The sequence below is a fragment of the Equus asinus genome, chromosome 1, assembly GCF_041296235.1.
Source record: "Equus asinus isolate D_3611 breed Donkey chromosome 1, EquAss-T2T_v2, whole genome shotgun sequence".
In the NCBI taxonomy this organism is placed as follows: Eukaryota; Metazoa; Chordata; class Mammalia; order Perissodactyla; family Equidae; genus Equus; species Equus asinus.
This window is the reverse complement of record NC_091790.1, coordinates 153,737,946-153,752,738: the sequence shown is the minus strand read 5'-3', so window position 1 is coordinate 153,752,738 and position 14,793 is coordinate 153,737,946. Positions and strand designations below refer to the sequence as shown.

At 37.8% G+C, this 14,793-nt stretch overlaps 1 protein-coding gene across 3 annotated transcripts in view; it reads left to right on the top strand.

Moving 5' to 3' along the window:
- The window catches only part of RAPGEF5 (Rap guanine nucleotide exchange factor 5), a 227,598-nt gene that overhangs the window by 57,541 nt on the left and 155,264 nt on the right, over window positions 1–14,793 (top strand). For all 3 annotated transcript variants that reach the window (XM_014830572.3, XM_044766055.2, XM_070510112.1), the window contains exon 6: window positions 1,923–1,989. In XM_014830572.3, coding sequence (XP_014686058.2) covers window positions 1,923–1,989 — 67 coding nt within the window. The remainder of the gene's footprint in view (window positions 1–1,922; window positions 1,990–14,793) is intronic.

The following is a 14,793-nucleotide window of genomic DNA, read 5'->3' as shown; positions in this document are numbered from 1 at the left end:
ATGGAAAAACAAGGTGAGCTCAGGGGAGATTCAGGGGCTAGAGAAAGACTTGGGAGTTCTGGGCATAGATCGTGGTGACTGAGGTGATAAAAATGGGATATGGGCTTCGGGACAACCCTTGGGAGATCTTCGCTCTGTCTCTCTTACACATATTTCCTTTAGAAACATTTCAGCCAAGGCGTGTTTTGTTCTGGAAGAATGATGGAAGATAGTTTAGCTTCTGAACAGGGAGTAGATTATTTGTCACTAAACCAGCAACAGTTCAGCCGTTACTCATGAAATAGTCATTATCAGTCACATGCTCAAGGGCTTCCCTTGGAATTTTGAGTTCCTTTCACAGTTTGTTGAAAACACGTTCATGACAGAGTCTCTGCTAATGCAAAATACCTCATGCCCGTTAACTAATCCTTCAGGTGTCTGCTGGAGTCTGAGAACCCTGAGACGGCATGACAGCCCGCACTTCAATACAGACAGACGGAGCGTCGAAGCCGTTGTCTGGTGCTCTCAGGTCTAGTGCGTTTGGCTCTTAATTTCCTGTCAGATCTGTTCAGTCACCTCAGCTTTGTTATATAAACATGGTTTGGTGGCTCTAAAGGGTTGCAAATCTCTTCTTGGTGTAACTTCATGTATATGGAAACCTTGTGAATAGATAATTGTGGTAATAAAGCTCATTGTTTGAAATACTCATTATCAAGGTAACTTGCTTCTTTGGGACTATGGTCAGTTGTAATCCTCAGTTCCCACTGTTTTTATTGGGCAGATTATTTGCTAACATTTCAAACAGTTTGCTGCACAAGTAATTGAGTTATTTGACAACACTGGCATTGCTTCATACCTGTGTCATGCAATTCTCCTAAAGGCAGGAGTTCGTAATTCATTGCTCTGATTTAAAAGGTGTGGTGCCAATGCCAGAATTGATCTGAGGAGCTTTTCCCTCCTGAAAGAGCTGCTTCTTAGCTCTCCGATGAGCCAGGAGAAGCCCTCCTCCTGCACTGCAAGGCTGGCGCTCCGGCTGGCCCACTGCAGTTACTGAGATCGAAATCAATCATTGAACTGCCATTCTGATAACACTGCTCTGCGGGGCACTTACCACCAATCCCTCCAAGGCCACAGAAGGTGCTGATGGGGATTGCTGTGGACATAGATCTGGGAGACAATTATATATAGTCAGTTGCCTCTAGTTAATTTTTTTCTTTGACCAAACCAGGAAAAAAAAGTAGTTTTATAAGATTTGTCTTAAGAAGTAGATAATTTTATATGTTACTTATGCATTTCTGTGGTGAGAATTTTTCATAAGTAACATTAGAACGGTGATTTTCCTTAACAAACAAACAGATCTTATACTATGTAATATGTACGTGTCTCTTTAGTTATATAACATATGAGTCATTGTCTTGGCTTCTTAACTGGGCTGTGGTCTCTTCAAAACGAGTGAAGTGCTGCTTCTATTGTATTCCACATAATTCCTATCACAGTATTAGGCCTATAATAGACCATTTCATAATAAATCTGTTTTGGCTGAAACTCAAATGGAGTGGAAAATTCATGTTTTATATTTTCAAGATCTGGGAATTTCAGTACTTAACCACCTTATATTTAAATCTACTTATGCTTTGTACGTGCCTATTTTAGTAAATCTGGTGTGTCAGGATTATTCTGTGATATCATTTGGAGAACAATAATGGATCCTCAGGATTTACGTGGTGTATTGTAAGGAGCGTCTTGCTAATTGATTTCGAAGGAGTGGTTGGGCTGCAACGGAGTCCTGTTCCCATGACATTATTGACACTACGTTATTTGCATGGGTTCTTTCACTAATGTGTTCAGCAATAATGCCATTATTTGCCATGTATTCCCCATAACTTGGTAGATAAATTTGAGGAACCAAAACCTAAGAGTAATTTGTTCTTTGTTTTTCAAAGGTCTCATCAAAAAATTGAAGACTCTGAAGAAAGCAGCGATGAAATTCTTGCTCGTCTAACATCTGCGGTGAGGCCTTGTGCTTTCCTTGCCTGGGGGTGCAGAAATAATGAGGCCAGGGTCTTTGAAGTGAGGCAGTTTGGGTAGTTGTGTTGAGAGACACTTCCCCTGTAGCTGCTCATCATTGTGGGTGGCCCACATCAAGGCAAAAGAAGACAATGGCATTGACTTGGTAATCTTGATGCAGCCTCTCCTTCGAGATCATAGATATTCGTGGTGGAAAGTTCCTGGAACCTTAGTGGAGGCGTAATGTCTGATTTTTTAAATACGGTATGACACAACCTATGGAAAGTTGCGACCTGCTGCACAAAGGAGAAAAGACTGTATGTTTCATTAGGGAAAAAAAAAAGAGTTACCTCTGCCAACAAAAGGCCAGGTTGTTGGTTTTTAAGGTATTAGATTGCAACATTTTCATTGTGTTTTTTAAAGCCACTAATCAGAGTTGGGAATTGACTTGTTGATTGAAGAAAAGCTCATGCCTTCTTCATGGAAGAGGCTGGCCATGGTTCCTAATCATCGAGCTCCAGTTTTTGACAGGCTGTTGCAGTCCTATCTCACAAAACCTTTATCCGTGGCCTTGGCTTTCTGGAAACTTTTCTAGCCTCCTCCAGGATTCTTTAGTTCTGCTTTAACTGCATTATTAAAATGGTAATTGCTGAAAATCTTGCTGGATTGGGTTATGAATGTGGATGAAACTGATCTTGCACAGAGTTTTATACACTGGGTCTTAGCACAGCTTGGAAGTTAAAAGCTGCCTTTTCTACTCCTCTGAAATGTAGCTTAGAAAAGCATTTTTAGACTAAATACAGTACTGGTGTATTTTTACACTGGTGGTGTAAAACTTCATGTGAAATGGAATCTTGATGGTGTGTTAAGATATTTAGCATGACTTTGGTGGGTTATTTTTTTACTTAAAAAATGTTTTTTATTGGGGCCAGCCTGGTAATGTAGTGGTTAAGTTCGTGCATTTTGCTTTGGCAGTGTGGGGTTTTCAGGTTCAGATCCCACGCATGGACCTACACACCACTCATCAAGCCATGCTGTGGTGGCATCCCACATACAAAATAGAGGGAGATTGGCACGGATGTTAGCTCAGAGACAATCTTCCTCAAGCAAGAAAAAAAAAGGAAGATTGGCAACAGATGTTAGCTCAGGGCCAATCTTCCTCACCAAAAACAGAAATTTTTTAAATTGAAGTATAATTGACGTACATTATGTTAGTTTCAGGTGTACAACATAATGATTCAATATTTGTATGTATTGTGAAATGATCACTGCAGTAAGTCTAGTTAACATCTGTTACCATACTTACAGAATTTTTTTCTTATGATGTGAACTTTTAAGATTTACTTTCTTAGTAACTTTTAAATATGCAATACAGTATTATTAACTATAGTTGCCACGCTGTATGGTACATCCCCATAACTTATTTATTTTATAACTGGAAGTTTGTACGTTTTGACTCACTTTAGCCATTTCTCCCATCCCTAAACCCCTGCCTCTGGCAACCACCAATCTGTTCTCTGTGTTTATGAGCTGAATTTTTTTTTTATTCCATATATAAGTGACATCATATGGTATTTGTCTCTCTCTATCTGACTTATTTCACTTAGCATAATGCCCTCAAGATTCATCTACGTTGTCACAAGTGGCTAGATTTCATTCTTTTTTATGGCTGAATAATATCCCATTGTGTGTGTGTGTATCACATTGTCTTTATCCATTTATCCATTGGTGGATGCTTAGGTTGTTTCCATATCCTGGCTACTGTAAATAATGCTACAATGAACATGGAGATGCATATATCTTTTTGAGTTCATGTTTTTGTTTTCTTTGGATAAATACTCAGAAATGGAATTGCTGCATCATACGGTAGTTCTATTTTTAATTTTTTGAGGAATCTCCATACTGTTTTCCATAATGCCTCCACCAATTTACATTCCCACAAGCAGTGCACAAGAGTTCCCTTTTCTCCACATTCTTGCCAACACTAATTTCTTGTCTTTTTGATAATAGCCTTTCTAACAAGTGTGACTTGATATCTCATTGTGGTTTTGATTTGCATTTCTCTGATAATTAGTGATGTTGCGCATCTTTTCATGTACCTGTTCCTCATTTTTGTGTCTTCTTTGGAAGTTTGTTTGCTGTTGAGTTATATAGTTCTTTATATGTTTTGGGTATTAACCCCTTATCAGATATATGACTTGGAAATATTTTCTTCCATTCAGTAAAGTTGCCTTTTCATTTTGTTGATGGTTTCCTTTGCTGTGCAGAAGCTTTTTAGTTTGATGTATTCCCACTTGTTGGTTTTTGCCTTTGGTGTCAGATCCAAAAAATCATCTCCAAGACCAATGTCAAGGAGCTTACTGCCTATGTTCTCTTCTAGAAATTTTATAGTTTTAGAGCTTATGTTCAAGTCTTTACTCCATTTTGAGTGAATTTTTGTGTATGGTTTAAGATAGTGGTCAAGTTTCATTCTTTTGCATGTACCTGTCCAGTTTTCCCAACATCTTTTATTGAAGAGACTGTCCTTTCCCCATTGTATATTCTTGACTCCTTGGTTGTAAATTAATTGACTGTATGTATGTGGGTTTATTTCTGAGCTCTCTATTCTGTTCCAGTGACCTATATGTCTGTTTTGTGCCTGTACCATAGTGTTTTGATTACTGTAGTTTTGTAACATAGTTTAAAATCAGGGAGCATGATTCCTCCAGCTTTGTTCTTCTTTCTCGAGATTCCTTTGGCTATTCGGGGTCTTTTGTGGTTCTGTACAAATTATAGGATTGTTTGTTCTATTTCTGTGAAAAATGTCATTGGAATTTTGATAGGGATTGCATTGCATTGAATCTGTAGATTGTGCAGTTTAAAATATTGACCAAAGCGTAGTGCCTATTGTGTGCAAAATCATACTGCCATCTATTTAAAAAGCACTCACTATGGACCAGACCATGTTAACATTGTGTTTGTGCATACACATATGTACACATTCTGTTGGACTTCAAAACAGCCCTATGAAAAAGGTAGCATAATCTCTATTTTATAGATATGGAAGCTTGCAGAGGTTAAATACCTTCCCAGGGTTGCTCACCTAGCAAGGAACAAAGCCAAGATCTAAACTCAGAATTTTCTGCTTCCTAATCATGTTCTCCTGACTACAATGCCTCATTTTTTTCTTAATATAACATAGTTGTTGGGATAGTTTCAGAAGCGGGAAAGACATGTAAGATGTGGTTCCTACAGTCATACCAGGAAGACAAGTACATTTAGAGAGTTAATATAAACAGTCATGTGCTGCATAACAACGTTTCAGTCAACAACGGGCTGTATATACCACAGTGGTCCCGTAAATTAGTACCATATAGTCTGGTTGTGTAGTAGGCTATTCCATCTGGGTTTATATAAGTACACTCTTTGATGTTCGCATAACAGTGAAATCGCCCAACACCACATTTTTCATAATGTATTCCCTTTGTTAAGTGACACATAACTTTAAAGTGATTGGCAATGGAGCACCAATAATAGTGGTGTATAGATAGCAAATTCAGGAACAGTAGCAGAAAGCTTCATTGAAGAGACTAGATTTGAACCACTATTGATGGCAGTTAGGATTAGAACAGGTCATGATTAGGAGGATGTGTACCCCAGCTGTGGGGTTTATTGTGTGCAGGCTGAGGAGTAAGAAAGTACAGTGGGAAAATAGTGAGTAGACCCACCTGGCTAGAGAAGATCCTTGTTAGGAAAAGTGAGTGACTTTTTGAACAACAAATTAACATGATGAAGTAGATGTTTAAGAAAGAAGATGAGTCGGAGAAGGGGAGACTGGTTGAGAGGCAGATGGAAACCTAGTTTATGGTGGTTTTTGTAGGAACCAAAAGAAAAACAAGTTAAAAAATGAGCACAAAGATTTTTTAAAAATCAGTAGAACCGGGTAAAGGTATAGGAGGAGTCAGATGACTAAAGTTCTGAACTTACATGAGTGGAAAAGTGATGATATTCTTAGGAAGCTGAGTAAATATGTGGAAGGAGGGATGATATATTTTTGGACATATTGAGTGTGAGGAGATAGGAACATAAAAATAATCGGGAAACACCTGGAGATGTGAATCTGGAGCTCAGAGAGGTCAGGGCTAAAGTTATGGGAACCAGTCACAGGATGTCTATTGAAGAGCAGAATGGAAGATAGAGTCTTGGGGAGCACCCACAGTAAGAGGACAGTAGGGAGAGGAGAGGACAGTGAGAGGAAGTGGAAATAGCTGAATGATTTATACCATGAAAGTCAAATTCAAGAGAGCCTCCAAAAAGTAGGGATGGACAGCAAAGTGTTTGCTATATATTGGTTGAGATAGTCTTACTGGAAAAATCTCCAAGCTAAAAGACTGAATAAATGGAGGTAAGGTGCTGGAGTCCTGGTATTTAGGAATGAGAATAAAGGGCAGAGGAGAAAATTTCATCTTTCAGTTGATGGCTCATTGGCCTGAATTAGTGAAATATCATTGAACTGAGATTGAGGACCTTGATTCTTAAATCTTCCAACAGTGTGCCCTGGCCAAGTTGAGTGGTTGGACTATATATATCTAAGTTCTAAAATACCTTTATTCATTGTATAAGCATTTATTAAGGGACTGTTGTGTTTTACCTCTTCACAATGTAGTTATTCCTGTTGGCAATGGTATAGAAACTTTGTTATGTAGGTGTAAACATCATGCAGGAAGGAAGATATTTACAAACATCAGTCTAGTAGTTCTCATCTACCATGACCCCTAAATGCATTGAAGGAAAGCAAAAGTGACATCCGTAATGCAGAGTTGCTAATGTGCTCGTCAAGGTTGTGCATGTTTTGGGGACACTGGAATGGAGGCAGTGGTCTCCAGAAATACAATTTACAGTGCTGTCCTGTATATTCACCTTTTTTTATTCAAACTTGGGTGCTTTGTATATGACTGTCTTAAGAAAATTCCTATTTCTTTAATCCCAATAATTTATTTCTTAGTCTCAGTTTAGGTTCATCAAAGGAAAGATCCTGTCATTAAAAAAAAAAAAAAACCTGAAATTCTACCCTGGAAGAAAACACAAGTGAGTTTTCATATTAAAGGAACATGAGAAGACAGTATATATGTAGAAACAGAAATGTCTTTATAATTTAGTTAGATTTACAGTTGTTAAATTTACACACACATGAATGATTGAAATGTTCCGGCCGTGCTTCTGGTGATTTTCAGGAAAGAACCACCTTCCCAGATGCCTGGCATGCAAAAACCTAAACAATAAAACTGTAAGAAGTTTTCAGCGTAGGGGGAAATGACATGGCTATAAAGACTCCTTTTTAGAGAAAGTCTACAGAAGCACTCTGGGCATCATTGTCTGAAAATAGTTTCCCTGTTCTGTATATGGTTTCTACCTTAGCACCTTAGCTTCCTTTCTATTATCTTCTGACACTACAAATTTTGCTAACTTGAAAACCTCTTTCTCATTTATTATGAGTCTCTGTTGGTCTGATCAAGCTGGTAAGCTAAGAAGCACCCTTGAATGACACAGCTTATCAGTTCCCATCCTTGAAGTTGTGAGCATTATTCTGTTTTATTTTTAAACATGAATTCTTCCAGTGTTCATGACAAAAAGAGTATTCACAATTGATGACACAGCTTTCATCTGTTTGTATCACAATCCAGGGTAAACTAAATATAGGGAAGAGTTTACAGTGAATTAAATACTGTTCTCAAATCCATAGTTCTTAGGATGTAGATTAGGAAATAAGCTAAACCTTGAGGCATCTCAGAGCACTGAGAGTACTTGGGAATCGTCCAAAAACAGGAAATGGAAACTTGGACATCCTTAAATAGGAGATAAAAAAGGATTCTAGACTTCCATCTCTTGTTTAAAATCAATATCCAAAACAAAGCTTATTAGTCTCTTTCTCTTTCTTTAGGCTAAATTTTCACAATGGAAATTATAAAGATAAGAGAATACAAACATCTTATTTGGGCTTGAGTGACATTTGTTATTTTTGTTCACACAGTCTAATTGTCAACTGAGGTGATGTGAGTTAGGCTATGTTGTGAATTTTATATAGTAGATGCCTATTTGGTGGGATAATTACGTTAGTAGCACTTATAAGAGGACAGGGGGCACTTGGATGGTGAAAGAGAACAGTGTTGAGTGTCCACAATAAAACACGAACCTGGTGGTGATAGTGGTGGATAGTTTGTGGCCACATCTTGAGAGATGAATTAAAATTACAAATCGAGTGTTCAGAATTTAGGAAGAGAGAACAATGGGAATGAGAGCAAAAGCTAATACTCTGGGACCATTGAACTAGACACTCTTACACCTTGTGTTCCTTCTCCAAGCTGATTCAGTTTATAATTTTCATCAGTTTAGATTTCTCTGTCTTTCTGCAGTATTCCTTTGCTCATTTTCTTTCATTCGTCCAACTTTAATGTAGAACCTCTGCTTTTGATGGTATTTTCTTTTTTTTTTTTTATTAATGTTATGATAGATTACAACCTTGTGAGATTTCAGTTGTACATTTTTGTTAGTCATGTTGTGGGTACACCACTTCCCCCTTTGTGCCCTCCCCCCACACCCCCCTTTTCCCTGGTAACCACCGATCAGATCTCCTTGTCAATATAGTAACTTCCACCTATGAGTGGAGTCATATAGAGTTCATCTTTCTCTGACTGGCTTATTTCGCTTAACATAGTACCCTCGAGGTCCATCCTTGTTGCTGCGAATGGGCCAATTTTGTCTTTTTTTATGGCTGAGTAGTATTCCATTGTGTATATATACCATATCTTCTTTATCCAATCATCAGTTTCTGGGCATGTAGGTTGGTTCCACATCTTGGCTATTGTAAATAATGCTGCGATGAACATAGGGGTGCAAGGGACTCTGGGGATTTCTGATTTCAGGTTCTTAGGATAGATACCCAGTAATGGGATGGCTGGGTCATAGGGTATTTCTATTTTTAACTTTTTGAGAAATCTCCATACTGTTTTCCATAGTGGCTGTATCAGTTTGCATTCCCACCAACAGTGTATGAGGGTTCCTTTTTCTCCACAACCTCTCCAACATTTGTCACTCTTGGTTTTGGATGTTTTTGCCAATCTAATGGGTGTAAGGTGATATCTTAGTGTAGTTTTGATTTGCATTTCCCTGATGATTAGCGATGATGAACATCTTTTCATGTGTCTATTGGCCATATTCATATCTTCTTTTGAGAAATGTCTGTTCATGTCCTCTGCCCATTTTTTGATCGGGTTGTTTGTTTTTTTGTTGTGAAGCCGTGTGAGTTCTTTGTATATTATGGAGATTAACCCTTTGTCAGATAAGTGGCTTGTAAATATTTTTTCCCAATTAGTGAGCTGTTTTTTTGTTTCAATTCTGTTTTCCCTTGCCTTAAAGAAGCTCTTTAGTCTGATGAAGTCCCATTTGTTTATTCTTTCTATTGTTTCCCTCAACTGAGGAGTTATAGTGTCCGAAAAGATTCTTTTGAAACTGAGTCAAAGAGTGTACTGCCTATATTCTCTTCCAGAAGACTTATTGTTTCAGGCCTAATCTTTAGGTCTTTGATCCATTTTGAGTTTATTTTGGTGTGTGGTTGATGGTATTTTCTAAATTCCTTCTCATAGGGTCTTCAAATACATTATCATCACTCCTCTAAGAAATAGCCCTGAGCTTAAAAAATCTTACTTGCCAGTCAAACAAAAATTATAAACCAAGGTGTCTTCTAAAAATTCTAGAAGATCTTGAAGTAAATGAAGCCATAAGAAGCAAAAAGCCATACTAGGATATATAACTATCAGTGAAAGTGTTAGAGAAAGAGAAACCTGGTATGGAGTTTCCTTTTGCCCCTCTTTAGGGAAAAAAGATGGTTATAATTGACTGCTGCACATTGTCAACTTCACAAAATGTTTTTCTCTGCTCAGTGTCCAGAAATTGTCATGTGACTCCATCAGCTTTGACATCAACTGTGAACTTGCTCTCTCGTGATTTCTAGCATTCTTTCTAGTAAAAGTCTTGTTCTTAGTTTTTCCCTGTTTGGGATCCTGTTGTACAGGTAAGATGGATCTGATTTTCCTCTCGTTCACCAAGAACTCCACTTAACTTGAGGCTTTGTCTGATTCTCCTCCCAAGTCATCTTTTCCTTAGATAGAGTTCTCTTGGGAAATATTTGTTACAGAGGCACAAGGAACTGGGTCGTAAGGAACAAAAAATTGCTCTATCACTGAATGCACGACACTATGAAACTCAAGGATACAAACTTTTCAGGATTCTCTGTCTTGTGAGCTATCTCGTTCCTCTAATATTGTCTGTTCTTATAGTTTGCTTTCACTCATTTAAAACTCCTGTCCTTTGCCATGTCTAATCTTTCACCTGAAGCTTCAGTCGTTTTCTTTAAGGGTATGTCTTTCACAGGACTCCGTTTTTACCCGTTCTGGGTCCGGGAATCATATAAAGTGGCTAGGATTCCTTTAGTTTGTCCTTCTCTTTTTTTTTTTAATTAAAAAAAATTATTTTATTTATTTATTTTAAAGATTGATACCTGAGCTAACAACTGTTGCCAATCTTCTTCTTTTTTTTTTAATTCTTCTCCCCAAAGCCCCCCAGTACATAGTTGTAGGTTCTAGTTGTGAGTGGCTCTGGTTGTGCTATGTGGGACACCGCCTCAGCTTGGTCTGATGAGCAGCGCCGTGTCCGTGCCCAGGATCCAAACTGGCGAAACTCTGGGCCGCTGAAGCAGAGTGTGCGAACTTAACCACTGGGCCACAGGGCCGGCCCTAGTTTGTCCTTCTTAATGAATCTACAAGTTGGGATTGGTACATTGGAGAAATTCCCTCTTGAACAGTAGTATCTGAAGATAACAATGACAGCTTTTTAAATTGGAAACTTTAAAATTGGTACTGGTTCTGGAAGCAGATATGGCATGGGGTTTGGGTTTTGATGAATCTTGAAAACGTTAGAATTTTAGAGACTTACTTAAAAGACTATATGACAAATTAGCAAGGTCTAGAAATAATGTTAGGTTAGTGAAACTGGGGAGAATCTGTCACATTTAGTATGTGTTGAGTACAATCCAGTGATGATTTTTGCTGTATTTAGAAATATGTTTTTTAAAATGCTAAAATGCTAGTTTCCAGTCACCCTTTTTCCTGGCTGTCTGCCTCCTCCTTCCTGGGGCATGGAGAAACAGAGGGAGTGTAGTTAATCTCCCTTTTCTTTGTCTATCACAGACCTGAGCAGGCTTGTTTGTTCAGAGAATAAAAGTAAGTTATTTTCCTGGAGAATGACTAACCTCTGTCTGGCTGCCACAGGACCATGAACATCTTGTTACCTTATATTTTTTATCTGTAGGGAACATAACATTCCTGCTCGGAGTCCTTAGCCTGGCTCTATCTCTTCCATGGCTTCGGAGCTACTATGTGATTTGGGGAAGGGCCAGGTAGATTGGGTTTTGAGAGAAACTGTCAAGTGAGGCCCTAGAAGACAAAAAAGCACCAGAGGAATTGTAGCACATTTCTGGCATAGTATTCCTTGTTCTTATTGTTTATAAGGAGCCCTGGGGCTTGTTAGTACATTCCCTGGTTGTTCTTTACAGCTACCCTTATCAGCTAGAGTGTCCAAAGGGCCTTGGGCTATGGATTGTCATCTCTGGGACACTTGGAGAGCTGGTTAAAGCTCTCTCAGATTCCCTCAGGTAGGATCTCACAGGAAGACTTCACAAACCCATGACTGTCAATACCCGAACAGATAGTTGAATAGTATATTTCTATCCTTTGTCAATAAGAAATGGGTATCTGTTGCACATCAGAATGATTTTATTCATTCTGGGAATAGATCCCCAAATACCAAAAGATAAAGATGTACACAAACACAACTTGTAAAATTAATTACTAAGTTATCTCTTAACTTCCAAAGGAACCGTATGCACCTACCCAGATTATGCAGTAATCTAATTTAACTCTAGCCTTGAGAATTTGGTTTTGGTGAGCAGCATAATACATGTTCTTTGGTCTACTGAAACAGTCCAATATCGGGACATTTATTTAAATGCATCTATTTAGAAAGGCATAAGTGTGTAGGACCCATTCAAGAATAAAACAGGTCTCAATGAATCGAAAGAAATATGTGTGTACACATGTGTACATATACATGTGCATTATGGTATTTGGATGTCTAATCCCAAGATGAAGAAAGTCATTTCGATATGCAATACTCATAGAAAACATAGACATTTTCAATTGACAAGGAATAGAAATACGCCATTCAGCTATTAGTTTGTATATTGACAGTCATGGGTTTGTGAGGTGTTACTGTGAAATCCTATCTGAGGGAAACTGAAGGAGCTTTAAAGGATGATCCATGAACATTTCATATTGGGCTGCTGCCTTGTGCATTTGTTTAAAATAGAACTTCTTACAGCTGCTAAGATGAAATGTAATTTTTTTGTCCTTAAGTCAATGTTGTAGCTTTATATAGTTTGTCCATATGTGCAGAAGGACCAGGAGACGTATAAAAAAGTGAAAATTACTTGAGTTTTTTGGTGGTGATGAAGTAAGGTAGTCTTTACACCAGTTTGTATTATTTTATATTGTTGTAAAAATTAGAATATAATCAAATTTAATGTGAATACTCGTATGAATTCTATCTCTAAATTTGAAAGTGTCAAAATGATGGTAATCCTGGTAGTGAGTTGGCATTACTGTGATTACGCTTTGCAGTTTTCTTCTGGTTTATCTGACACTTGGATTGTTTAGCTTGAACTTAATGACTTAAAAAAAAATTCAAGAATAGAAAAAATGCCCATATTGAAACTATTCAGAAATAACTCATTATTAACACTTTAGTGTTTATTACTTTCTAGATTATTTTTCCTGTGTGTATATTTTTTTACAAAAACAAAGACCCTTTGATTTTATGGTCTGTACTTTTCACTTAATATGTCTCAAGGCTAAAAGTACCTCCTACGACATTTATATTGGTTCCATAGTATCCCATTCCACAGATTTACCATTTTCCCCTATTTTTAAACATTGTAGTCATTTTCAATTTTTTGATATTATAAACAACACAGAGATTAATTCAGTGTGTAGAAATTATTGAAGAAACTTGCTTACAGATGTTAATTTATTAGCCATTGTTGATTTAAGAAGACCACGTGAGAAATGGGTAAAAGGCTAAGAATGGCTAACATTTGTTGAGCTTTTACATTGTGCAGGCATTCAGCTAATGCTTTTCGTGCACTATTACATTTCAGTCTCACATAGCAGAGTGTATTTTCATTTGCATTGGAGAGATGAATTATTTGAGACAGGAAGCATTAATTAAGAGTCCACGTTAATTAAAAATAACAATTTAGGGTTCAAAAATCAATTTACCACATTATCTTCACTTAAAACATTTCATAGTTACCGAATAGGTTTCAACAGATTGGGTTTGGGATTTGATATAAAATTCTCTTCTTATTTGAAGAATTTTATGAAATGAGACCTATGAAGTTATATTAAATAGCATTTTAATTTTTAACCTGTTCGGAGTCATTAAATGCTGGCAAATATGGTTGCATGGCTTAGCAATTTAGAAATTTATTCACACTGGTTCTCAGGGCTTCTGGTTTCATTGTGCAAACTCAGGGGTGTGCTCTGGTAAAGATTTTATAGGAGGTAAATCATGTTCCAGAACTAGACTCTATTAGCAAGTTACTGTGAGGCCCTAAAAAGGTGTTGAGGGATAGTTTTTCAGGAAGGCTCGGAGGATCTATGTTACTAGTCTCTGGTAGGCAGAATGGTCCCCCAAAGATGAATACCCTTCTTGGCACCTGTAAATATCACATTACATAGCAAAAGGTACTTTACACATATATTTAAGGCTACGGATCTGGGTTGTCTTCATGGACCTAGTTGAATCCCATGAGCCCATTAAAGCAAAGAACTTGCTCTGGTGGGAGTCAAAGAGAAATGGCAGAGGAGAAGGTAAGAAAACATTCCAAGTATGAGATGGATTCAACATAGACAGTACTGCTGGCTCTGAGAAGTAGGAGCCCACGTGCAAGGACCAGAGAGAGGCCTCTTGGAGCTAAGGTTCCAGGTGGCAACCAGCAAGGAAACAGTCTCCTCCATCCTACAGATGCAAGAATCAGATTCTGCCAACAACCTGCGTGAACTTGGAAGCGTGTTCTCCCCCAGAGCCTCCAGTAAGGAATGTGGCCCTGCTCATATCTTGATTTTGGCCTTGTGAGTCTAAGCAGAGGACCTGGTTGAGCCACTCTGTACCTGGACTTCTGACCTATGGAAATGTGAGATAATAAATGGATATCATTTTTAACTGCCAAAGGGGTGGTAGTTTCTTGCACTGGGAATACAAAATTAATACACATTCTTTGTTGAGTATGTACCCACAGTCCCTTGAATCATAAAACAGCAGTTATCCCTCAAATGTCAAAAAACTGCTAGGCCACAGCTGATTGATACCTGTGAAGTTTCAAGTGAAACTTCCAAAACTAAAGTCTGCCCTTCGTGCCTTTATAAAAGCTTTGGAATTCTGTGGAAATCTAAAAGTTCATTTTTAAAGTAAACTCTGAAAATGCAAGCACTTTAAACACTGTTGACAACTTTTCGCTGAAACACATCAGTCCCTTTTATCCTAGTTGCAATGGGGGGTTAGATAGATGGAATATAATGAGCAGACACAATACTGGTTGTCAGGGAGTTTATAATTTAGCTGGGAACAAGGGCCTTAAACGTGGAATATTAAAGCAATTAAGGACTGAATTGTCTTCTATTTTGCTGTTAAGCTCAGCTATATTAATTATAGTAA